The sequence below is a fragment of the Carassius auratus genome, chromosome 24, assembly GCF_003368295.1.
Source record: "Carassius auratus strain Wakin chromosome 24, ASM336829v1, whole genome shotgun sequence".
Lineage (NCBI taxonomy): Eukaryota > Metazoa > Chordata > Actinopteri > Cypriniformes > Cyprinidae > Carassius > Carassius auratus.
The window spans coordinates 10,253,243-10,280,426 of record NC_039266.1 but is presented as its reverse complement, the minus strand read 5'-3'; the positions used below and the strand labels follow the sequence as shown (position 1 = coordinate 10,280,426).

Here is a 27,184-nt window from a genome sequence, read left to right as displayed (position 1 = left end):
AGATGGTAAAGGAAAACTTTCATACCAGCACATATTCTAGTGAGGGTTTGAATGACCATCCACTTGTGGTCATACGAGCTTGTGGACGTTTCCAGAATATAAAGAAAAATCTCTTTGAAAAACACCTGAGGAGAGAAAAACATTAATTGTCAAGCTTTTTACCTCATTCAAATTCATAACCAACAAAACAATAATGATGCTTCAACAATATATGGGGTTGCCAAAATACACAATACTACACAATAAATCATAACACACTCATCTGGTATGAGACACACACACACACACACACACAAAGAGACAGGCTGAGGCAGAATGACAAGCTTTCATCTTAAACCACAGCTTAAATAAATCCACTCTGTCAGCTAGACGCTCCACAGACTGACGCCATCAGAGCAAGATGCGCAAACACATCGCGATTTGGGGGGAACTGAGTTCAGGCACCTCGATTTGCATCTTGAGATGTGTCTTGAAGTTAGACAGGAGGGTGAGGAAGATGGACAGCGACAGGTCGAACACCTCAGGGACAGAGGAGACGCCGTTTTTAGACAGCGCTACGCACAGGTACTGCTTGATGGCGTTGATGAACATCTCGTTGGTTTTGAAGATGGGCCCAGCGTTCTGTAGGATGGACAGGAGAAGCTGCAGCGAGAGGACCTTGGACCGCAGCTCATGGGATCTGGAGGAAGTTGAGGAATCTTAGGTGAATAAAACAATACATTTAACACTCATTCCATATAAAATACCCATGCCAAGGCCAAATTAAACCCAGTAAAGAAGAATCAGTTAATTTTTCCCTTACTGGGGTGAAAACTGACATGGCCAAAGAAGACATATATATATTAAAAAAAATCTAAAATACTGAGAATTTAAAATCAATAGTTTCTGCTGGTGGCAGGACCTCTGATGATGTGCCTATTAAATGTACATTAAATGTACAATAATTTAATAATCTAAAAAGTAAGAAAAGAATAAAGATTTCAGAGTCACTGCAACAACAGCAGTGTTGCCACTATTAACTAAAACCATCGAATTCAAAAATACAATAAAAACTTGGCAACTTGGAAATTGGCAACATTGTAATAATTGAGAAAAGTTTTAGTAAAATGAAAATTAATTGAAGCTTTATAGAAATACAAAAAAAGACAATAGTAATTACAAAAGCACATTAAACTAAACTAAATAAAAAAAAAATCTGAAAACTGAAAAATAAAAGCTAAATGTAAAAAAATCTAATTCAATAATAGCATATAAATAATATTAAAATAACACTGCATGATGGTTTTCCGCTGATGCAACAAATGCAAAAACTACACACTTTCATTGAAATATCTCATCTGAATGAATTAAATTATTAAGTATTAAATGCAATATTAATATAATAATTCTCAAAACTTTGCAGCAACAGAATCCAAAGGCATTTTACAGATAGAGGTCCCAAACTTGTATCAACTGTAATTTTCTGGGTAGTTGTCAGGGCACTTAATGTGCTGTAGACAGTTGCTAAGTGGCTTCTTAAAGATCCTTCAACGAATTGATGTCTTCTAATTCAATCATTAAAAAAAAGTCAAAAAAAAGAAAAGAAAAACAACCTCTCCTCAGCAAACTCCATGATCTGAGGCATCATTCATGTCCCTAACCTCCATCTATGATTAGTGCCTTAGTACGCACCACTGATAAATACAGTCCTGCTGTAAATCAAGAGAGGTCAACAGGTCTCAGTCCATTTGACAAAGAGTGATCAATAACACTGAAACAAGCTTCCTGCCTCACTGCCTCTCAAGACACACCAGAATGAATGTCTTTCTTTCTCTTCAAATGACAGGGAAGGAACATCTCTCTTGCCCTCTGACAGCCTTATTCACCTGTTATGAGACAGCAGCTGATAAAACCACAGACAACTCTACTCTGTGCAATGCAGACTGATGCCTTCAACACTCTCGATCCAAAATATCTACAACCACAGATCTCAGATTAGGATATAACCACATCAAACTCAATTGGATTAAGACTTGAGAATATTAGTGTTATTTTTGGCACGACATTTGTCACAACAAATGAACAATTCATATTGTATACAGTCAGATGTTTGTTTGTTTTAGAAAGATGAGCTTACTTCGGATCAGGGGGACCATCTGAAAGGGGCTTCATGGAGAGCTTGCAGAGTGAACGGAATACCAAGAATGCATCCTTCTGGAGAATGTGGGAAAACTTTGCACCTGGTGCTGGACCAGTGGTAGCTACCGATTCCTGTGGGAGAAATGCTCATTTTAGAATCTTACAGTAGACAAATTTAACTGCCAGGAATATGAATCATCATCTATAGCACATAACATGCATCAACCATAAAAAAAACGAACAAGCCATAAAATTGGCGTTAGGGTCCATTAAGCATATACAACTGCCCCCAAAAAATATTTGGACACTTATGACACTTAAATTAATATATGAAAATTTAATAACAGGATTTCTGCACAATTTTTAAAATCCAATTTAAGAACTTTACTACCAACACAAATAAAATGAATCCTGTATGTTCATACAGAACAAACCCATTCCATCTTAAAATAAAACATGTATTTCAGATTATTTTATTTTATTAAACTGGCACACACTGACAAATCTTATGGGCTGATTATAACATGCATGTTAATGAAATGTGTGTGTAGGTATGAAAATATCCTCCACAATTTCATCGCTCGTGGCCAGTGCACTCTTAAACAGTTATGAGCAGCAGGCTCTGTCCTGTGTGTGAAATTTTTTATTTTTGTTATCACTTTGGCCATTTGACTTCTAGCAGTATCCAGTGTTTCCTATACATTGAGTTATTTGTGACGGCTCATCACTATATCAAAACTGACTGCAACAAATAGATTTCCCAAAAGGCTTATACTTTGTTGAATAAAACAAGCGCTACACGTTTCAAAATTAAAATGCAGTGCAGGTGTTTTTATATTAATGTATCTTTGAAAGAACTGACTGTCTTCAGAAAAGCTTCAAAGTAATTTTCATTTCATCTTTCCTATAATGCCTGATAAAGTAGTGGTTGAAAGCAGCGCTGTTTGATTAAAGCCGTTACCGGGGAAATCGCTATATTTCTGCTCCAACAGCACTTCCTGCTGGCAGAGACTTAATTTGCAGTCTGTGGGAAACACTGGTGACTGTCAGTAAATATTATCAAAAAGCATGCTTCAAAACTGTTTTGAGACATGCATTGTTATTCCAAATTGGGCTACTACTACTATTACTATTTTGTACCCTGCAATAATAATTCGCTCAAACTTGCTTTTATAAGATGAATGGGAAATAGGGCTGCACGATGTGTCCTTTAAGCATCTATATCGCGATGTACGAATCCACGGAAGTCACATCGCAGGATGTGCGATTTAGGCTGTCGTAGTTGATCTGTTATTCATTAACTGTACGGGCCAGCTACTCCCCGGCCCTTGACGAATGTGATTCGCGGATTAATTGCACAGCTTAACCATCATAGAGTGAAAGTTTATCATTGACAGGACTGAAAAACACATGCAAGTTTAACAGGGCAGAGAGAGAGAGAGCACGTGAGAGAGACAGAGAGAGAGAGCGCGCGCGAGAGAGAAAGAGAGAGAGAGCGCGCGTGAGAGAGAGACAGAGAGAGAGAGAGCGCGCACGAGAGCGACAGAGAGAGCGCGCGCTGTCTTCAAACAACACGAGCGCTGTCTTGCTCTCTCTCCCTCGCGCATATTAATCAATTGACACGATGTGCTTACCCCATTTTTGTTTGTAAGAAAAATATCGCAATATATATATCGCAGAAAAATAAAATATCGCAATGTCATTTTTTCCCAATATCGTGCAGCCCTAATGGGAAACGAAATAAAATCGGCCAAAAAAATTGGCATCATACAGCATATCAGCCATCGGCTCCTTGATCTTTAAATATCGGCATCGGTCGACCTCTAAAAAATGGGTAAATGCAAATTTTAAATATTCGGGACTTATGTTTTATTCAACATATACCTAAGTATTGAAATTGGTTTATGCAATTAAATATCAATACAATATTAATCAGATGTCAATCGATATTGGATTTTGCTGGTATGATAATATTGTGTTTAAAGAAAGACAATAACAAGATTGTGACAATATCATACTGAATGTGTTAAATCAGCGGTTCTCAACTGGTTTGGCCATGGGACCCACATTTTCCGATGGTCATCAAGCCGCATTCTATTTTTTCATAAATTAATGTAAAATCCTTCCCAGCTAACACACGCAGTACCAGTTAAGTGATTTACTGGTACTTTACATTTATTTCACACGTTGCATACTCATAGTTTCTTTTGCGCTTTAGTGAAGTCATAAACAGCTTGCACCGCCGCATTGCACGTGCAATTGAAGAGTGCATGCTACAAGCACAGTATAATGTCTGACAGGACATGATAGTTTGTTTTTCTGAGGTGAGAGACTTTTTTTTTTTCGTAACAAGTTAAGTAAATAATGACAGAATAATGACACTGACATTAAGCCTGACAAAATCTCATCCGATCACAGATATTGAATCAGGACAGTGCGTTTTTCTCAGGCAAGCTTTACGTAAAATGTGTCTAACAGAAGTGTCAACAGTTTTCACGTTACGTCATGTCTTTCAAAATAAAAGTCTCGCATCAGAAAAACATTTAGAATTACGTTTTTGTTGTTGTTGATGTTGTTTCTTTTACTGTACACTCCGCGACCCATTCAGAACGGTCTTGCGACCCACTTTTTCGTTGCGACCCACCAGTTGAGAAACACTGTGTTAAATAATTTTCTTATTCTTTCCTTCTTGTGTTGGGGTGACCTAAAGAGAAGATACAATTGTGTTGAATTAAAGGCCAGATACAGTTTACTGTGTAAGAAAAGAAACAGGAAAAAAGAAAGAAGAAGATTTAAAGTATAACGTAGGGCTTTAAACATAAAAAAAAAAAACACTGGGACTCTTTATTTCTAAGAGTCCATGCTTTACTACTTCTAGCTGCTCATTCAAAAAGATGAGGGAGAACTGCTTTTTTACAAAATATTTCACAAGAAGCAGTTTGTTATTATAGCAAAACACTTGAGAGAAATGAGGGTATCATGGTTTGTGACATCGCAAACAAACCCTAAAATTTAATTTTGAAGAATTCAACTGTTAAATCAATGAAGTCAGTTCTGGATAAACAATCCTGTCAAAACAATTACACATGTAAACAAGGAGCCGTTTTACTTGTTTTCCCCATTCATAGCAGAAGTGGAAGCCGGTACCTGAGTGTCATTGGAGGAGACAGACAGCCTGTCGTCGGGTAGGGACGGAGTGAAGCTCGCAGAGATGGGCGTGCCAGGGATGCCGTTGGCGTGAACATTTTCGTTGTCGCTGCCCAACCCTCCCTCCTCTTCCAGAGAGTTTGGAATGCCCTCAGCTGGCTCAGCCTCGCCCTCACGGCTTTCCTTAACATCTGAACACAGAAAAACAGACTTCAGGCTAGGTCCTGGTTTAAAGTGTATCACTATCAACATCAAACCACCACTAGAGCAGTCATTTAATAACATAAGATTTGCTTCCTTAAAGGGACAGTTCACCAAAAAACTTCAGAATGATTTCTGAAGGACCATGTCACACTAAAGACTCGGGTAATGGTTGCTGAATCACAGGAATAAATAATATTTTAAAATATATTCAAATAGAAAACTATGGAAGCCTGCTTCCGTCACTGAATAAAGAATAAAAAAAGGTAATTGCAACTTTTTGTCTGACAATTCTGACTTTTTTCTCGCAATTCTGACTTCTTTCTCAAAATGTGAATTCTTAGAAATGAATTTTCCTTAGAACCGCATGATTCAAACTAGCAAGTGAGAGATATAAAATCAGAATTGCATGCTATAAACGCACAATTGTGAGATAAATTTTTTTTTTTAGTTTACATCTAACAGTTCTGACTTTTCTCGCAATTGCGAAGTTCATATTTTGCAGCTCTGACTTTTTCCTTGCAATTCTGACTTTTTCCACTATTCTTATATTCAACATTTATAACTAAAAAAAGACTTGGAAGTTTATATCTCACAATTCTTATTTCGCAATTTGGTGTAATAAAGTTTATATATTGAAATTTTTAATTTATAACTCACATTTGCAAGTAAACTTGCAAAAAACGCAATTACCATACCTATTACATACACATAAATATGACAAAAAAAAAAATTTGGGGGGGGGATGGGGGATGAATATAACTCGCCTCCAGCAATTGTGTTCACGACTTCTTGCAAAATGCTCTGTACAATCTCCTGCGCCTTCTCTTCATAGTTTTCTTCTTCCTCGGTTGCTTCTTTGTCATGCTCTGCCGCACCTAAAAAGACAGAGAACTATGTTAAAGCATCTAATTCTGTCTAGTCAGTCATTCATTGTGTGATAGGAGGATTTTCCCTCCAAGCACGCTCTGTAGTCACATTTAATCCACGTTATCATTTTCCCAATTTAACTTTAATAAGTGTTATTAAGAGGGGACTCCATACTGCCTGTAACTGGGTGATGTTCTGATGGAAAGCGGTGCAATTAAACTTATGTAAGACTCAGAGACACTGACACAGTTTTCCAATAATGTCATCAGAACATTAGAACACATCATTAAAAGATGTCTCATCTGTTCTGATGTCAAGCCTGAATACACGATTGATTAACTAATAATGACTAGGAATCAGAAATGCTTGTGTGTGTCTAGTAGTGTTGGGAGGAGGAGGTTAACCAACTAAAATTAGTGATTTTATTAACTTAAAGGGATATTTCACCCAAAGATGAATATTCTGTCATTGTTAACTCACCCTCATGTAATCTAAAACCAATAAGACTTTTGTTAATCTTCAAAACACAACGTAAGATATTTGTAACAAGGTTTCTGTCTCTCTATTGAAAATCCAAGTAAGCAAAATGTAGACAATCCAACAAGGTCACAAAGGCATCATAAACCAAATCCATATAAATCTAGTAGTTTAATTCTCATCTTGTACAAATATGTGATCACTTAATATGATGAACTGATTTAATTTAGGCTTTTATTTACCTATAAACACATAAAACATTACATTAAATCTGTATAAATCATAGTATAAAGTGATTACATCTCTGTATAAAACTTGGATTAAGTCACTCAATTTATATGGATTCATTTGGACCTTTTTGGATCTTCTACATTTTGGTTACCTGGATTCTTCAACGGAGGGACAGAAACCTCTAAGATTTTATTATAAATATCTTAATTTGTGGTTCAAAGATTAACCAATATCTTATTGGGTTAAAAATGACATGAGAGTGAGTAAATAATGACAAAAATTATTTTCATGTTATCTTTAAAATTGTAAAAAAAAAAAAAAAAAAAAGCGACTTACAGTGCATTCAGGCTATCAATTTTAACATATCATTTAACATATTAATTGCAATGCTCTACCAATTGAGCTACAGGAACACTACAATTAATTTTATAGTATAATTTAATGCCATGTGAGCACCAAAGATGATTTTCATGATCTTATTATTTTATGAAGAATAAATCTTTAAACAGAAAATACAAATCTTTGTGAATACATCCTAAATACACCTTATACTTTACATTTTCAGTCTGGTGAACTGAGGCAATAACGAAAAGCACTCTCCTAGAATATTCCACTGGTGTCTAGAGTCATTTAGAGAAATTAGCATAACCATTTACATAAACATGGAGTCCTAAAGCTAAATTAATCTCTGCATGTTTGCGTGCTTCTCTTTACTTTGCGCAGCAGCAGTAGCCTGGTCTGCCTCGGTCTGCTCATTCTCCGCTGGGCAGAAGTCTGTGCCGTTCTCTGGTTCGGGACTCTCGTACGGTGGGGATCCCTGCTCGACCTTGCTGCCCTGGTTTCCCGGTCCACCGTTGGCCTCCGAGGGCAGGCTTTTGCCGGGGGTGTCAGTGTGCCGCTGTCCAGGAGACTCTGGTTCTTGCTGGCTGACTGGAGAATGCTGCCTGTGCCTTTCTCTCTCCATCTGCTTGGCTTCCTGCAGCTGGAACACACATACACACAAAGTCAATTCATTTTAAACATGTATCAGGGTTAGTTTACACACTCATGTTCCCTCCGGGGCAGCCGGGAGCCCAAAGCCAAGCTGATGTACATCCATTTCTCTGAACGGGAGGCAAATGATTATGTTTAGGAATACAGACGGTTCCCGTTCTTTGAAACAAAAAGCAACACAAGACCAGGATCTTATAGCATCTTACTGTATATGAAAACAATGTCTGTGCTCATAGAGACAGATGGTGGTTGGACTACGTGTACCTGGAATAACATTCCGTTCTATACACATGCTTACATTGGTGTGTTTTATAAGCAGGATAAGTGTATGACTCTTAAAGGGGTGGATTACTCGAAAACAAAAATTCTGTCATAATTTACTCATTCCCATGAAGTTTTCAACCTTTATGACATTTTTCTTCTGTGGAACAACAGAAAAGATACTGAATACACAAGGAAAGTCAATCCAAAATCTTTTTTTTTAAATGGTTTATGATCTGCATGTTTTGTTTCAAGGCAACAAATATGTCAAAAATCACACTCGGTTCAAATGGTCTAAATATGACTGATATCACGGAATATGAGCCGCTACCTTATAGAAAAATAAAATAAAATTGGGCTTGGCAACTGATAAAATGAAAATATGGCTGTAAATGAGAAAATATAAAATAAATAAAAAGCTTTGATACAACACCAGCATCTCATACTTAGTAAATCAAAACTAATAAAAGTAAACCAATACCTTGGGAGATACAACTGATTAAGCTAGGTTATTTAATATATTTAATAATTCAATATATATAATTTGCAATTAACATAATATAATTTTATATATTTAAAATTATAGTTATAATTTATGAAATAAATAAATAAAATAATAAATAAATTAAATGTAAATAACCTTAAGTCCTACCAACTCATACAATGAAACTATGGATTCAATTATTCAAATAGTACTCGGTTACTAACGTAACCTCGGTTCCCTGAAATACGGGAACGAGTACTGCGTCGAAGACGCATATGGGGAAAAACCCCTTTTTTCTCCTGAACTGAAGCCTTATTCAATCACGCAGTGAAACTGCACAGCCATTGGATCGTGCAGTGTTATTAAAACAAACCAATGGCTTGGCAGCGGTGCTGCACGAACCTATGGCAGCGAAGCCCGCCAAAGCCCGCCGAAATGGGCGGGGAATCTGGCTATATGTTGGCCGCTTCGCCACAGGAATTCAGGTTACTTCGACTGAAGCGATGACTGAGTTGTGCAGCCTTTTTAGCATGGCAAGGAATGCAGTACTCGTTCCCGTATTTCAGGGAACCGAGGTTACGTTAGTAACCGAGTACGTTCCCTTTCAATACTTCACTCGTACTGCGTCGAAGACGCATATGGGAACCCAGTTCAATCACACCATGCTAAGAAGGGAGGACGACCAACGCAATCATACTTGATCTGTGAAACCAAGATATGACAATAGCAACTAGGAGCAGAATAAGCTCAATGAGGTTACATCTGGCCTAGAATGATCATCCCGTGTTCGTATCGCCTCAGTACCAAAGGGACCGAGTGCATACGAGTAGAGTTTGAGCCTTGGGCAAGAATGGCCAAGAGCATGCAAATGAGGAACAAGAAGGTGACCTTCACACAGAAAGTACCCTAGCATGAAGCGCCGGGACGTCTAGATTATAAAATCTAGCAAATGTGGACGGTGAGTTCCAGCCAGCCGCCTCACAAATTTCTGCGATAGTCACACCACTAGGCCATGCCCAAGACGAAGACACTGCTCTCGTCGAATGGGCTCTTAATCCAATTGGGCTTTGCAGGCCCAGAGAAGAGTAGGCTAGCTGGATTGCATCAACAATCCACCTTGAAAGTCTTTGCTTTGAGATCGGTAACCCTCTGGTGCGGTTTCCAAAGCATATGAAGAGCTGTTCTGATCGCCTTATTGGCGCAGAACGCTCTATGTAGACTTTTAGAGCCCTAACTGGGCAAAGTAGATTCAGCACTGGATCCTCCTCTGTGTTTTGTAACGCAGAGAGGGTGACCACTTCTGCTCTAAAAGGTGTGGAGAGCACCTTTGGCACATAGCCATGCCTCAGTTTCAGGACGACCCTCGAGTCGTTAGGCCCGAATTCTAGGCAATTAGGGCTTATTGAGAGTGCTTGCAAATTGCCCACACGCTTAACAGATGCTAGTGCCAACAGCAGAGCGGTCTTTAGCGACAGGGCCTTAAGGCCTATGGACTGTAGCGGTTCAAAGGGGGCCCCCTTCAGGGCTCTCAGCACCGTGGGCAGGTCCCATGAAGTGACGGTGGGAGGGCAAGGGGGATGAAGCCGTCTGGCGCCTCTCATAAATCGGACGACTAAGTCGTTTCTGCCCACCGACTGGCCTGCTATAAGGGCGTGTGACGCCGCTATAGTTGCTACGTAGACATTGAGCGTGGTGGGGGATCGTCCCTTCTCCAAGAGCTCTTGCAAAAATGACAGTATCACTGATACGTCACAAGAGGTCGGGTTTTCACCATGGTCTGAGCACCATGTGGAGAACACAGACCATTTGGAGGCATAGAGGCGTCGTGTAGACGGAGCTCTAGCCTGTGAAATTGTGTCTAGCACATGCTCAGGGAGTCCCGCGGGCTCCCGTCAAGCGACCAAAGGTGCAGAGACCACCTCTCTGGGTGTGGATGCCAAATCGTCCCGTCCGCCTGAGAAAGGAGGTCCCGTCTCAGGGGAATGGGCCATGGGGCCAAACCCTGCATCTCTGGTCCCTGACCCGCCTGATTACTTGGGGAATCAGAGGAACCGGAGGAAAAGCATAAAGACGACGGTTGGGCCAGTGCTGGGACAACGCGTCCTCAATCTTGGAAAAATATGTTGGGCAATGAGAGTTGTCTTTTGAGGCAAAGAGGTCTATTTCCGCTCTGCCAAAGACCTCCCATATCTTCTGAACCGTCTGCGGGTGGAGTCTCCACTCTTCTGAGGAGACTCCGCTTCTTGACAGCATATCCGAGCCCTTGTTCAGCTTGCCCGGAAGATGCACTGCTCTCAGGGACCCCAAATTGCTTTGGGTCCATTCCAGCAGTCGCGACGTCAGTCTGAAGAGACGCGTCGATGACAGCCCACCTTGGTGATTTATGTAAGAGACCACCGTCATGCTGTCCGATCTGACCAGCATGTGGTGGCTCTTTAGGTCTGAGAGGAAGCTCTGGCAGGCTCGTTGAACTGCAATCATCTCGAGGCAGTTGATGTGAAGCCTGCTCTCCTCTTTCGACCAATGGCCGAAAGCAGGTTTCCCTTCGCACAGCGCGCCCCAACCCTTGTTGGACGCGTCTGTGGAGATCACTTTCCTTCTGCAAACCAAACCAAGTGGAGCACCCCGTTCCATCCATTGCATGTTCCTCCAAGGGGTCAGGGCCGAAATACAGTCCTGACTCACCTTGATATTCAAGCGTCCGTGACGCCATGCATGAGGTGGAACACGCGGTGTCAGCCAATATTGGAGGGGGCGCATACGTAGCAGCCCGAGCTCCAGCACCGGTGATGCCGCCGCCATAAGACCCAGCAGCTTCTGGAATGTCTTTAGGGGTCGAGAAGCACCTATTTTGAAAGAGGCCGCAAGTCGCTGTAGAGCCGCTGTCCTTCACCATTGTTGCCCTCATCGTCATTGAGTCTAACACTGTTCCCAGAAATGATATCCGTCGGCTGGGGGACAGTGAGCTCTTGACAAAATTCACCCTGAGCCCCAGGCATTCCAGATTGCTGAGGAGCACAGTTCTCTAACCCAATGCCTCCCCCTCTGACTGACACGCCCTCGAAGGCAAATCTCAAGAACGGCCTGTGACGGGGGCTATCTGGATGTGAAAGTAAGTGTCTTTCAGATCCAGCGAAAAGAACCAATCCCCTGAGCGTATTTGCGAGAGGATTCAATGTGATCATTCTGAAGCGCCGTCTCATGAGGGCACGGTTCAGATGTCTTAAATCGAGGATGGGGCGCAGCCCGCCATCCTTCTTGGGAACTAGGAAGTGACGGCTGTAAAACCCTGAGTCGCGGTGTGCTGGGGGAACGATTTCTGTAAACTCCCTTCACCAGCAGATTTTCCACTTCGGCACGAAGAACGTGAGCGTTCTCGTTGTGCACCGAAGTGATGACCGCCCCGCGAAAGCGTGGTGGTCGCCGTGCGAACTGAAGGGAATAGCCGTGTTTTATTATTCCCATGACCCAATCTGATACCCCAGGAATGGCTTGCCATTGTGAGGCCCGGATGGACAGAGGTTGTATTTACTCGAGTGATTGACCGCCGTGGGGGGACATAGCACTCGTGAGTGTTGTGTGAGGAAAACTGCTCTTTTTGTGAAGGAGTGTGTTTTTTATTTTTTGCACTATAACAGCGCTTTGCTGTCTGGGCGCTAACAAGGGCCCATTGTTTGCAGCAGGAACAACTTCGTCGACATCTGGAGATGGACGGTAGAACACACGGGGCAGTTTGGGGGGTGGTCCGGCTGTGGCGAGACTTAGCCCCCTCCTCTTTCTTTCCTGTCGATCAGGATTACGACGGCGGCGCAGGGTCCAGCACTATCTTGGGCCGGGGTCCCATGCGCTTAGGGAACTGATACCGTCTGGTGGCCGAGCGAGAACGGTGTTGAGGCTCGGGTTTCACCGGCTGGGCCGTGGTGGTAGCAGCAGGCGCTTGCTTAGGAGGCTGACGAGTCGGCACCTGTCTGGGGCGACTGGCAGCAGCAGATGAAGCGCGCTTCGGCAGGAAGTGTCGCATTGCCTGGGACGACTTCTGCGCCTCTGTGAAACGCTCGGCGAATCCCTCTATCGCCGGACCAAAGATGCCGCTGGGGGAGATCGGTGCGTCTAGGAACTGGGCTCTGTCAGCATCCTTGATCTCCGTGAGGTTAAGCCATAAGTGGCGCTCCAGGACGACCAGGTTAGCCATCGAGCGCCCAATGGCCTGGGCAGTGCTCTTGGTACGCAGCGCCAAGTCTGTTGCACTTCTCAGCTCCCTGAGCGTGGCGACATCCGGACCAGACTCGTCGGTGGCGGCGAGAAGTTTAGCCTGGAAGACAAGCGCGCTGAGTAGGGCGCGCGCCACGATTTTGTGAGCTCGTCATGGACCTCCGGGAAGAACGGGGCGGTTCGCTGACGAGGGGCTTGTTGGCGCCCCGGCAGAAACCATTCATCCAGACTGCTACGGGCTGGTTCCTCTGGAGGAGACCAATCCAGACCCAGCTCATCCACTTCCCTGGAGAGAACGCGGATAAGCTCGGCGTCCATCCACATTTAATGTAACAGGTTTATTAATAAAGTATGAGGGACAAAGATGTCCCTTCTGTAGAGCTTTCGACTGAATTCAGGTGGTCTAATATGGCCTGGTCCGTGTGGTCAAAACAGACACAAATCTTCATTATTGTACAGCTGATTAGTTATGCATGGTGTGTCTGGCTGTCAGAATGTGTCATGCTCTGCCCGGACTTCTAAAACTGCGTGACAGTGTGTTTTGCTTGTGCCAAAACTGCAAATGGCATCCTTTTGATTAATGCAGCAACTGTGAAACATCTAAACTGCACCTCACTGTCCTCATCCACATGCAGCTACCTAAACCACAAAGGTACAGACACATGGCGTTTGCTCCTGGTATCAACATCCATCTCGGATGATCCGAACCCAAATGACAACACTGAATGAGATCATAAACAAAGGTCCATGATGTTTTTTTGATCCGATCCCTCAGTGCAAAACGTGTCCTGAACAACAATACCCATCTGGAACATCAAAACTCAGATCCGATGACTGCTTATTATTTCAGAAAATAGTTGTGGAATTCTCCATGGAGCATTAAAATGCATGTATTAAAATGTTTCTTTTAAAATATTTGTAAATATTAATAAACATTGTATTATTTTATGATGAATGACTGTGCATATAAATACAAATAATTACATATTTTATTTTATTCATACAGTGAAAAAAATGGGGGAAACCTTGATTATTTTAAATCGATTTGTATATTTACATTGCATTTACATACAGATTTAACATTCTGAAAATACAACAAATATTTGATAAAATGTTGGTTGCTCTGTTCAGCTTTCTAATATTTTATTTCCAATACATGCTGTTCTCTCGAGCCTTTTCAGGAAGAATTCTTAAAAAAAAAAAAAAAAAATGTGATTTTCGCAAGAATATTAAGTGGCACAACAATAATAACAATAAAATTGTTAATATTATTTAATTTTAAAATGTAATAATGCTTTATTTATTTATGTCATTATTTTTGATAAAATATGCAATTTTTAAATCATACTGATATTGTTAAAGGCTGAACAATATCTTAAATATAATTCCAAGTCAAATAGAGCAACAAATGGAGGCATAAATCAAATGGCGTTACTACCAGGTGTCAACAGCTGTTTTCACTGACAATGTATGTCCAAAGCACCTGAGACAGATGTTACTACCAGGTGTAAACGTGGCCTTACAAATGAGAGAGAGCTGCTGGAATCACACTCTTCCACAACACGTAAACATGGTAAGACAGATGAAAGGAAGTCATTTGTAATGGAGGGGATGACAGCAGGCAGAAAATGAAGGCAATGAAGCCAAGGCAAGCAGACAGGAGCGAGACGTCTGCGAGAGATCGGAGAGAGAGAGACAGAGTGCGCGAGTGATTGATGAAACTGATGCACACAAACCAGAGAAAACTTCAGATCAAGCACATTTCAAGGCAGTCCTGTCACTCTTTACCTGACGATCTCGCTTTCTTGATGCCAAAGACCAACTGATCTTGTGATTTGTAAGCTATGTTTTGAGGGGAAAGGAGGAGGAGAGTCATCAACCAAAAAGAAAGAAGAAATGTTAGATCAAGGTGTCGTTTCTCCATATTACCACAGGAGAAAGGTCAAATGCACTCACTGCTTGGTTCTCCATGCGGGCGAATATCACATTCAGCATCTGCGTGAGGGTGGCTTTGGCCGTGGTCTGGTTGATGAGATTCTTACTGGCCAGATAGATGTTGTAGCACGTTCTCACGGCCTGCAGAACCGTACCTTCATGGATCTCTATGTGCTGCGAGGTCACGGCTGTGAGCAAGGCCTGTCGGGACCGGAGTAAAAAAGAAACAAATACAAATGTAACCACAGAGGACATTAAGACACAACTGTAGCCACAAATCCTAGGAAAATATTCGGACGATATGGGGGAGAGTTATTATTTATTACTTTAGCTGTGGAAATCTTGGTAAAGTTCAAACAGATTAGGCTCGACAAGCGGCCGCATGAAAGAGGTCAGCAGCTTTCAGGAGCCGTGCTTGTCCTGCTACTCCACATTCCACGAGGAGATTTGTAAAACAATAGCTCAGGCAAATGACGCGATGGAAATCGGAGCACTACAGGTTAGAGCAGTTCTACATAAAGAATAAGAGAGAGCAACCTACATACTCAGACTGAAAAAAGACTGCTTTATTTTGCTCGTGGTTAATTCTGTCATTTTTGTATATTATTATTCGGTTTGTTTGTTTTTTGGACACTAGGTAGACAACTGGAAACTGTTGAAGACAAAGACTAAAGACTAAAATTAAATCAGCACTGAATTAATAGAACCTATTAAAAATTGCCAATGCATTTAAATAAATTAAAGATAATTAAACAGAATTTCCATTTAGCAGCTGAAAGATATTTTTCAACCAGTTTTGCAAAAAAAAAAAAAAAAAAGTATATATATATATATATATATATATATATATATATAGAGAGAGAGAGAGAGAGAGAGAGAGAGAGAGAGAGATTACAGAAAATATTTCATGTTTTTTTTTTTTTTTATATTTTGTTTTAAAACGTAGAAGTAGAACAACAACTGATTGTTTAAGTTTGTTTATTTTTATGCATAATTTTAAAGTATAATGTCGCAATAAATTAGAATTTAATAATAATTATTATTATAGCATTTCATAGAATAAATGCTATTCAATTCTAAATTATGATGAGAAAGGGATTTTCAAATTATTAAAACAATGTCAAAACAAAGTAATTTGTCATGCAATTATTATTATTTAAAATCATTATTTAATTAGAGATATATTTCTGATCTACTTTCTTTTATGTAGTTTAATACTGCAATACTGAAGATCCTGTATAAACATCACCCAAATAACATACCCTGAGCATTTCTGAATTTAATCAAACCAAAACATGGCATTATTATGCGCAATCTCATATAAAAATATTTGACCTTTATAATTTGCAATTGGACGCCTTCATCCGTCTGCGGTCCTTGGAAACAGCCACATATAGTCTCTATGATCCTGTCGATGAGCTTTTTTCCAGGGGTGGTGTTGTCTGGAGCACTGCCCGTTAGGTGACCATATGCTATGAGTTTCTGAAAAATCAGAAACACAGCGCATGAAATGAGACATCCTCATCATAAAAAGCATCCTGACACAAGTGTGTTGTAGGGCACTGACCTGTAAACAGTCTAGAGAGGTGATGACGATGCGCGGACATTTGGACTGACAGGCCAACTCAAACGGGAGGAAGTACTTATCTGCTTCAATGAAGTTGGTCTTGGATTTGATAGGCGGCAAAGTACTGGAACTTGACTTGTTGTCCCCAGCCGGTGGGCTGCAAAACAAAATTATCCTGGATTATTCCTCTTTTTCTAGCCTTCCTTAGATTTTAGATCGCTTGTAAAAGCGGCGTGCATATTTTACTTTCACTTTCAAATTAGCAGCATTTCCCTGTAAAACAACTGTTCGTTTTTAGCTAGTTTTAGTTTTTTCCCTCTTTTTCTGCTTTCACTTTTAAATAGCTTGTAAAAGCCCTGTGCATTACTTTTAAAATTAGTGGCAATTCGGCGTCAACTGCTTTAATGCAATTCAACAAAATACAACGTCAAACTTACTTAGCCTAAAAATCTTAGCCTAAACAATTGTGATTGTTGTGTAAGTTTTCTGATTTTAATTAATTAGACATGTTTATTGATTTACCATTAAAATAGTCTAAAAAGATGGAAACAGAAAAAAACAGATTTTGGAAAAAATGAAATGGATTTCAAAGGGCCTTACATTAAATTACAGTGAAACAATGTGCATTTTCTTTATTTTTTTAATACACAAAAACCCTTTAGTTCTGCCAGGGGTGGAAAGCCCTTGAATCTTTTTATATATCCACACTGCAGTGGATGTGACCTAGACTGCCAACTCTCGCTTAATATCCAGCCACTGTATCAGCTCGAGATGAGCAACGGATCTGGAGTGGTGCCAGGCCAAGCTAAGACTGCTGTGTGTTAGCAAGGACGAGCTTTACGATTTCCTTCAGCAAGACGACTTGATGAGTGCAGTGGGACATGGGGAAGAGGTTGGGGGAGATAAAAAGAATGAAGTTGAGTGGAGTGAGAGAGAGAGAGAGAGAGAGAGAGAGAAAGTGATGATGAATAAAGTGGAGCACTAAATGGACGTGTTGCCAAAAGAGAAAGTGACCGAGAGCAAAGCCGTGGAAGAGAAAGATGCAGTCGCTATTCATATCACACAGTTTATGAGATATGATAGTATTGTGATGAGCTATATTATGGTCGATTATGGTTCTATTATGTCATTAAAACCCAAATAATGTTTCGCTTTGGGGAACAGGAGCTCACATGCTTTTTTTGTTAAGATTACCATTATTCATTTATTACAAATCTCGGCTGTGTTAAATTTGAATTGGAAAAATGACTCACAACTGTTGTTAACTGCTCTGAATGAGTTTCTGATTTAATGAGTCTGATTCAAACTGCTAATTACAAACGCAAAGCTGTTTTGTGATTCTGACTCATTAAAAAAATGATCATTTATTCACAATTCATTTTTATTCGAAATTTGCAGCTCATATTTTAGCACCTATCATCTATCCAGCTAATTGTCCACAAAAACAAACAGAGAGCACAAAAATGCTGTCTATTTCACGAGGGAACATGCTCTTGAAACCACTGTTCTTTATAATGATTCAAATGAATCATTTGGCAAATCTACCACTGAAGCCATCAGTCTGAAATATGGAATATTCAAAGTATTGTAATATGTCCCAAATTGCGAGCTTGCCCAATAATGTTTGGAGTGATTCACTGACCGAATGAGTTTGAAACAAACAAGACTGCTTTGTAAATCTTTCTGATTGACTCAGTAAGAAGAACCAAGGTCAAGGTGAATCATGGTCACTGGGCAAACAAAAAGTCAAAACAAAAGCCACTGAATGATTCACTGACTGACTGCTAACTCACAAACAAGGCTATTTTGCAAATCTTTCAGACTGAAAATATCAATAGAGTCATTTATTCGCAATTCATATTTACTAGAATTCATATTTTCATGTATGTCATCCCTTCAAGTTAATTGTATGCAAATATGAACAGCCAACACAAGCCTCATTTTAAGGAACTATTTTTAAAAGGATAATTTATTCACAGTTCCTATTCATGAGAAGACTGCAGCTCATATTTTAGTAAGTACGATCCATCCTGCTAACTGCATGCAAAAGCAAACAGGTTGCAAACTTGCTCTTAATCAAATGAACCATTTGCCAAATCTAACACAGAAAACAAAATACTGTAGGAAAAACAGTCCCAAATCTCTACATTACTCAAAAGTACACACTTTTCCTATTGGTAGATGTCTACTAACTGATACGCAGCCGTGTTGTGTTGCTGTGGCTCTGAGTTAGCTGGCTGAGTCAGCGGGAGGCTTCTACAGTCTAATACAACTCTTCCCATTGGCTCGGATCTCTACCCCTCCTCTCCTCTCTTCACTTCTCTTTCATTCAATCTCATTAATCTGTCTATGGAGGGATTAGCCAGCTCATATTTTTAATTGACATAAATTGAGCTGTAGCCAGGCTACGAGGGAAAAGACTAGAGCTCCGCCGGGCTCAGAGATTACCTCACACACATCTCTCATTTAGCCTGAACTTTCACTGTTTCTCTCTCTGCGCTCACCAAATCAAACCCTCCAGAGTAGAGTTAAACCAAGTCGCTAATCAGGCAGAGCTCAAATAGTGCCATAGGCATCGTACAACGATGAGACATCTGAGGAAAAGAATCATCTAGTGCCGTTTTAAAAGATTCAATACAAGTTAAGATGTATGGAGAACATTTGTGGCTACCCAGAATATATATTCAAATGTTCTTCAATTTGTAAAAATCGTAATGCATTTACAAAAGGAAGACTGAGGCAACAGAAAAAGATGAATTTTCCAGCTCGTACTTCTGTGTATGTCATCTATATTTTACATGGCTTTGCATGGTTATGTGTTGAAATTTGTATAGCTTTGCTTATATGTTAACATGTACAAGACTATTAGTGTTTATTGCAATTTTTAAATAGACATCTCAGCTATAAATGTGTGCAGAGTGAGTGTGCTGAAAGCGAGAATCACTAGGTGTGTTTACATGGACACTTTTTGCTTCTATCGGAATGAATGTTTACATGAACGGTAAATAAAGTGATCGGGTTGACGTGGGCGTTTACATGTCACAAGCTTCTAAATGGATTTACTCTTTTGACATGCGCACACTGCATGAATATACAGTTTCCCGCTGCTGTTTTAAAAAGCACACGTTATATCTATCTACTTCGGGTCCTAATTAGGCGACGACCAGCACATGAACTGTTGGGCTGCTTAACTTTACTTTAGCAAAAAAAATTTTTTTTTTAAATGTAGTAAAAGTGTATCTTCCTGCACTCAAAAGTAGTCGTCTGTTGATGAGAGTCTTAAACGAGGACTGGCGGGACTTGGTCGTGTTCCACTTCACATACACTGAAAGGGGAGATTTATAATAACATGACACTTATTTATGACACTTCGTTCACCTCGTTCCACGCGTCATACATCATTACGCTATTTCTACGTCACTGCGCATGCGCAGTACTTTCCAGTTTCGGTTTTCAATCCGAACAAGTGTTTACATGTCCTCTCGCTCCGATTACAAAAGGGATAAACCACCCCTTACAATCCGATCGAAATTTTAGTCAGATCAAGCCAATTCAATCCAATTGACGTGTTTACATGTGACATTTTTATTCTGATTGTGCTTCTAGTCCTATTATGATCGGATTAGAAGGGTCAATGTAAATGCAGCTACTGATACCAATACTACTGATCTGTCTCAATTAAATAGTTTTTCCCCCCAATATTTGACCATAGATATCAATTTTTATATTTATTAGACTTAAAAAAATTACAACTTCTAATTTAAGCAAATTTTAAAAACAATCTTCACATAAACCATTATAATAAATGTCATAATGGCATTATTTTAATGACAAAAGTCGAGAGCGCATTATTGTGCATCCACTCGATCACGGATTTCCTTTGTTCTCGCACAATACTGGACTCTCTAACTGTCTCCTGTGCACTCACAAATCTCTCTGGGCTCATGCGCTAGATATAAATTGTTTTTGCACCTGAATTAAACGTCAAAAGATATCCACCAATCAGATTTCAAAGATGGATCTGTAATTTCTTTACAATTTAATACTTCTTAGTCATAATAATCAAATATTATAAATCAGTTGGGTGCTTGGATGATTTGGAAATAACCAAGTTTATCTAAACACAAACAAAAAAGCATATAAAGTTCTTGTGGTCATATAAGTATTGTGTACATGGATTGATACACAATACTTAAGATACTTAATAGTTTAAAGGTACAATTTGTAAGATATTTGCAGTAAAATATCCAAAAACCACTAGGCTAATGTTATATATTTTGTCCAGCTGATTACTAACAATATCTCTAATGTTTTCAACTACTTGTAAATTATGAGAAAATTCCAATTCTAAACAGTGACACGGGCAGTGCAGTCGCCTGTCAATGACGTTAGTTACCCTTTGTTACCGCTTTTACTGATGTAGAAACCACATGACAACAGTGTCATGGACAAATGCGGAAGTAGTGTCTAGGGTCCAGCAAACCACTAGCTTGCTTCAAGCAGTTCCTTATTTACTTCTTCTTGCATGTTTTATGGTGGATTGTGTTACTTATTTATGGAACATAATTACGGTTTACCGTCTTCCGCTGGTTCTGTCTACAAGGACAGCTCCCATAAACGTAAGCGTATAGGTGTTCTAGATGGAGAGAGCTTCACGACAAACTTTAACTAGAAAGAGATGCTGATCTTGCTTGCGTTTTACTCCACAGGTGAGTTGTTTTGATTCGTATCTTTACAGAAAACGTATGTTATTATAACGATCAACAAGATTCGTATCATAGGGCATACACGGCAAACGCGGGGCATCGCATCTCTAGACCCACGCCAGGACGCGTCTGATCCATAGTCTGATCGCGTCTTTGCATCCGTTAAATCCATGATTTATATTTCCGTCTGATTGATGGCCGTCAGCGGTTGGGTAGAAGACAACAAATCCCATCATTCCAAGCTCCTTCTTAGTGTCATCAAACCCCACGATTGTTATTGTTTTGGTAGTGTGCCCTCTCGTGGCAGGTCCAACAACCTGTACCTTTAAGTTTACTTAATTAGTTTACTGAACAAACATTTGAAAAACTTACTAAATTTATGTTTCTATGACAATGTGTAGTTAAAGATTCAAAATCACAAAAAGTTTTGCTGTGATAAATGGTGTTTTCATTAAAAACTGGTACTAAAAATAAAACTATTGTTTGAAAGGAGTACTCCTTCACTTCAAAACAGAAATCAGTAAACAACAAAGGGAAGAGACACCAAAAGACATAGATGTGAAAGCAAGACAGATGGGGTGAAACAGGTGAGCTGTGAATTAATGGATGCAGAGGGTGAATGAACGCTGTCCCTAGGAGGCGTCTGAGATGAAGGGCTTCAGAACGGGCTGCCCTGGCCCTGCAGAAAGCCCTGAGCACAATACATCTCATTCCTGTGTCCTAGTCACACAGCAAGGTCTCAAAGCACATTAACTACACAGGCTGTGAGGGGTGTTTCTCATCGGCACTGAACACACACTCACAAATCACAATGAGGGCAGGGCAGCAGCCAAAACATAAAGGGGCTGCGTGTGGTTATTCTCTGGAAAATGTCAGCGCTGCATTACAAGCATTGAAGTTGACAACAATAAATGGGGATTTTGAAATACATGTTCAATATCTCAACAGCTAAGGTGTGGCTTAAGATATCGACTTACCTTAAATTCTCAGATTCCGCCTTGATTTCCTCTGTAAAAGAAAAAGAAAATATTCACATGAGTATGATGAAAAGAAAAGAAATAAATAAATAACCCACCCTATAGGAACTAATGCAGTTGAGTTAACGCTAGATATAAGTACAGACTTAAAGAGATGGTTGACTTGTTTACAAACATTTCTATACTTTAATATATATTTATGTATATAAATGTTTAGACAATTTTGTTTTATATTTAATAAAAAAAAAGAATAATAATAAATCCCACACCAAGGGACTTTGACTTTCAAAGTCAAAGTCAATAAAAAAAATTAAATGGTGAAATGCTCATGAAGTGACTGTCAGAGCAGTTCTGTAGATGTTGTTCATGTGTTCACGTCCTTATTTAGTGAGACAGCAGATGCTGAAATCACCAGAGCATCACGCGTATGTAAAATAGACGAAGACGCGCTTCTGCGCCATTCATTAACAGAGACGCGCAGAACATGCAGGATTCATATTTAAACACACTGTTCCGGCTTAATATTTACAGATATTAGTCCATATCGTGATTTGATGTAAGTGCAATGACCTATTTTTGATTAAATCATTAAAAATTTTGCAAATTCCGTGCCATTCTGCGTTAAACTGTAAATTCCATTTTTAAGACTGTATTCCGCGATTCCCTCTGCGTTTTCTGCATCGAGGAAATCATAGGGCCCTAGTTGTGGCATGCCAGCTCTATCTTGCAATGGGGACACACACCACGACGTTCTCTACGTTTGCCCGTGCCCTCAAATTAAAACACTGCTGACTCCTTGCAGTATGCGATTTCAGACGCAGTGCTTGTGTCTCCTTCCACTTTGTGGGTGACGTAAACACGTTGTGTCACATTAAAAAAATCATTGCAAAAGAACCTGAGGTGAGATTTAAAATAAATTAAAAGAGGCTTTGAGGCCTTTGCCTCTATAATTTTTTGTAATCGAGTTACTCGAGGAATCGTTTCAGCCCTATTAAGCAGCGAACTATATTAATGCTAACATTAGTGGCATGCCCGGATGCAAGCATTTCCTTTCAGTTTAAGTTCAGAGATGAAGCCTGCTGACTAGCAGTCGGGATCTAAACTCAAAAACGAAAAAACTGCCATGAATCGTGTTTGAGTTTTAAATAAATAAATAAAAATTATATTGTTATTCTGTTTTTGAGAATCGATACAGTATCACCAAACAAAATATTGGAATACTCGTGTGTATCAATATTTTCCCACCCCTACTTGTATTCAAGGAAGTAACAGATGTAAGGATAGTACAACAAGGATATCACTTTACTCCAAAGTAATGAACTGAAGAACTGAATTGAAGAATTAATGCTGTATCAGATGCAGGTAATCACAGTCCCTCAGTCCCTCTCTCTACATAATACGGTGAGTTTTTAAAATATTAATATATTTTTCAATAAAGCAAGTATTCAAAGAAGCAACTCAATGTTGAATAAGTGATGGAGGCTTGGGCTCAGCTGTTAAACGGTCTACCTAAGATTTGAATCCGTAGCGGAAGGAAGTAGTTCTGCACAGAAGAGGGTTTTAAAAGACAATTTGTTGTCGTTTCTTATATATTTAGACACTCATGCCATCAAAATGTTGCATAAACGCAATGTCATACTCGCAGCAGTGGGATGTGGCTTTCTATAAGAACGCCTGTGATTACCTGTGGCCAAATCCCAGCCATGCTGACATACAGCCATTTTATGCTGCTACGAGTGTGATACTGATCATATACACATTTACATGCACTTTCTAGAAAAAAAGAGGCATTTGCCTTTTTTCACAGTAAGCTTCTACTATTCCACAGTATTATTGGTAGTTAAAAGCTAAATTAAATCAGCAAAAATATTTAATAATCCAAGACGCAAGTGCTCAGTGACACCAAACGCACAGACAGCTTGCTCAGAACATCATTCTGTCGAGAGCTATTTTCACTGCTAACACTCCAGAATTTAATTACGCATTGCCCCTTTAACACCTCTTCCTCTGAAACCAGTCATTAACTGCATCAGAAATGCATTCAGAGTGTTGAAAAAATTTACTAACGAGAAGCCCAGAGTCTAAGGTACTCACTACAAACTTCTGAAAGCTCCTACATTACATAAATTAGACTTTAAATCAGCTTTAACACCTGGATTCATTAGCGTACAAGCACTTTGCGCCGCCACACGTCGCTCATGCCGTTACTCACAGGTCAAGATTTCTGACTACTTCAATCTGTGCTGGTGTTTTCAAAGAAGTGTGGATTGAATATGTTTATTCTGAACAAGAGCCTCTGGTCTCAGCGAGCAGCTGCAGTCATGAATGACTAAGTGCTCGGCACGGGAACAATGTAATACTGTAGAAAGAGCACTCTCCTTCCTCCTCTCGGCAGTAAACAATGATGAGTATAGCAGCATAATGACATCTACACGCTTTGCTGACAGACAGCCCTCCAACATGGACAGAATATCAAGCACTGGTGTCTACTTACACTCACATCATTCTCAATCACTATGCAAGTGTTTCCAAAAATATTAGGAATATGGCTTAGACCATAATGCAATATTGGTATCAACTATAATAAGTATTTTTTAAATTAGCAATAGAGGTCTAACTATACTTCGGAAGCAGAGAGCAATATTTTTTCCCAATTTACACACTGGTTTCTCTTTTTGGTGACTTCATGGCTTAACTGGTGACATAACTACGACATTGCATGCTCGTAGTTTCTTCCGCGATTTGACATAAAATGATACATGCTATAGCATGAGCTGGCGTATTTGTGCGTGCAAATGTAGAGCACACGCAATGAGCCCAGTACAGTTTCCGCAGTAGTTTGATTTGAGCCTGTAACTGAGGCAAAGTTGGAGTTCGCGTCTTCAGTTAGGTGTGGTCAATCAGATGCTCTGCGTTTAAATAAACAATTGTTCTTGTGAAGAAAAAGACTGAAACAGCAATTGTGAGTGGAGTTGCCAACCCTAGCGCCACCCCAGCGTTAACTGCCTTTAATATCTTTATCGCGTCAATCTGAAAAAATGTATCGCCTGGATTAACACACTAATTTTGACAGCACTAATATAAATACATAGAAATAAGTATATAAATAAATTGTTTACATTAATACAATTAGTAAATAATTCAAATATGAAATGATACTTAGAAATAGGTCGCACAAAATTGTCCCAGTACTTTATTACTGAACATTTAGTTCTGGAACTAAAGCGGTGTGAAAGGCCCTAATGTGTCCGTTTTAGAGAGACTTGAGTTAAGAGTTGCTTTGTCCACATTCTTTTGAGCCATAAAACTAGTGTTATCAGATAGTTTGTCTTTGGTTGCTTTAGAACCAGAGGCCTTGTCTGCCTTTTTAAGGTGGTAGTTGCATTTCGGTGGAAGGGTCCAAAGATCCTTTTGTTATGCTGCGTTTCCACCGCAGGAACTTTACCCAGGAACTAGGGACTTTGGCCTGGTGGTGTGTTTCCACTGCAGGAACCAGGAACTAAATAAAGTTCCGGGTAAAAAAATACCCCTCAGAAAGTCCCTGCTGGCGAGTTGGTACTTTTTCAATGTTCCGGAACTTTCGGGGCCGGGGCGCTAAACATCATGATTGGTCGAGTTCGCGCAAGCACTGGTTGAGTCAACCACCATTTATTCGGATCATTTTCATAATATTACTGTTATTGTGTCATGAAATGTAATTTTAAAAGTATTTCAGGCGAGAATGTAGTAGTTTAAAACTCAAATCTGTGGTTTATTTATAAAGACAGTGCCTATTTAAAAAATGTGTTTCACCGATCTCGGAGACGGTGAGCTCCACGCGATCAGCGGGAGCTCAGTGTATCCGCAGAGAGAAGTCTCTACTCGGCTAGACCTTCTGATGTGTGACACTGGCTCAGATGTCTCTTTAGTGGTTAAACATAAAATATAATTTGTTTTGGGTAAATCTAAAAGGTTATCTTTGGTTTGTATTCAATTTATCTATATGTTAAAATGAAAATAAAAAAGGCAAATTTATATAATATTTCGTAAGGTCACCAGTCTATTTGCCTAATCTTCCTGGTACTTTACACCACATTGGAAACGCAGAAAGCAACAGGTCTGGGGGGAAAAAGTTCCTGGTACAAATGTTCCGGGTAATTTCGGTGAAAACGCAGCATTAGATGAGGGGGGCGTTAGATATTTTCTTTTAAATATAACAAATAGTTAAGTGTCTGATCCAAATGCTACAATAGTTATTTGTCTGGTCCAAATGCTACAATAGTATCACATTTTCCAAAAAATATATTTGGCAGCACAGCTGTTGCCAACATTGATCATTCTAATAATGAATCAGAATATAAATTATATTTTAAATGATATTAAAAGAGAAATCATTATTTTATATTGTAATAACATTTTGTAAGATTAATGTTTTTTTCTGTATTTTTAATCAAATAAATGCAGCCTTGAAAAGACTTCTTTAAAAAAAAAAAAAAAAAAAAAAAAAAAAACTGATCCCAAACTTTTGACCTGCATTGTGTGTGTATTATATATATGTGTGTGTGTGTAAGAAATATAAGAAAACAGATCTTTAAATGCATTTCACAATATTACAGTTTTTACTATATTTTACTTTTGACAAGTGATAAACTCTAAAGAAATGCTGTTGTCCTGACTAACCTTCAAGACAATTTATAGTTTACTGTGTAATTTAGGTCTCTGGCTGGTTTGATAAACTAAAGTAGCTGTAGCCAGTGTCATGTATTCACAGCAGTGCAGGATGAAGATCGGTTTAATCAGTTTTAGTGGTAGACAGTCCCTGTTAAAACACAGAAACCATAGCAACATGATAATTTCCAGAGAGCCACAACGAGTATTGTGTTACCTGAAATTTCAATACTGAAAACACCCTTGATCTAAATTTATCCTTGCAATCTATTGCATTAGGTCCATTCAATGCACTTCTTTTTCTAATCTTCAGAGAAAGCAATGAACTGACCTTGAGAGAGACTCTGGGCTTGAGCAA

General features: G+C 39.5%; 1 protein-coding gene across 4 annotated transcripts in view; it reads right to left on the bottom strand.

Annotated features, from left to right (window-relative positions):
* Nucleotides 1–27,184, bottom strand: part of LOC113042258 (brefeldin A-inhibited guanine nucleotide-exchange protein 1-like) — a 77,455-nt gene that overhangs the window by 33,481 nt on the left and 16,790 nt on the right. For 3 of the 4 annotated variants that reach the window (XM_026200942.1, XM_026200943.1, XM_026200944.1), the window contains exons 2-12: nt 22,180–22,210; nt 16,497–16,653; nt 16,265–16,411; nt 14,951–15,130; nt 14,783–14,836; nt 7,759–8,026; nt 6,234–6,344; nt 5,266–5,456; nt 2,117–2,250; nt 445–679; nt 26–125 (exon numbers count right to left, since the gene is read on the bottom strand). In XM_026200942.1, coding sequence (XP_026056727.1) covers nt 26–125; nt 445–679; nt 2,117–2,250; nt 5,266–5,456; nt 6,234–6,344; nt 7,759–8,026; nt 14,783–14,836; nt 14,951–15,130; nt 16,265–16,411; nt 16,497–16,653; nt 22,180–22,210 — 1,608 coding nt within the window. The remainder of the gene's footprint in view (nt 1–25; nt 126–444; nt 680–2,116; nt 2,251–5,265; nt 5,457–6,233; nt 6,345–7,758; nt 8,027–14,782; nt 14,837–14,950; nt 15,131–16,264; nt 16,412–16,496; nt 16,654–22,179; nt 22,211–27,184) is intronic. The other variant, XM_026200945.1, reaches the window with a different exon arrangement.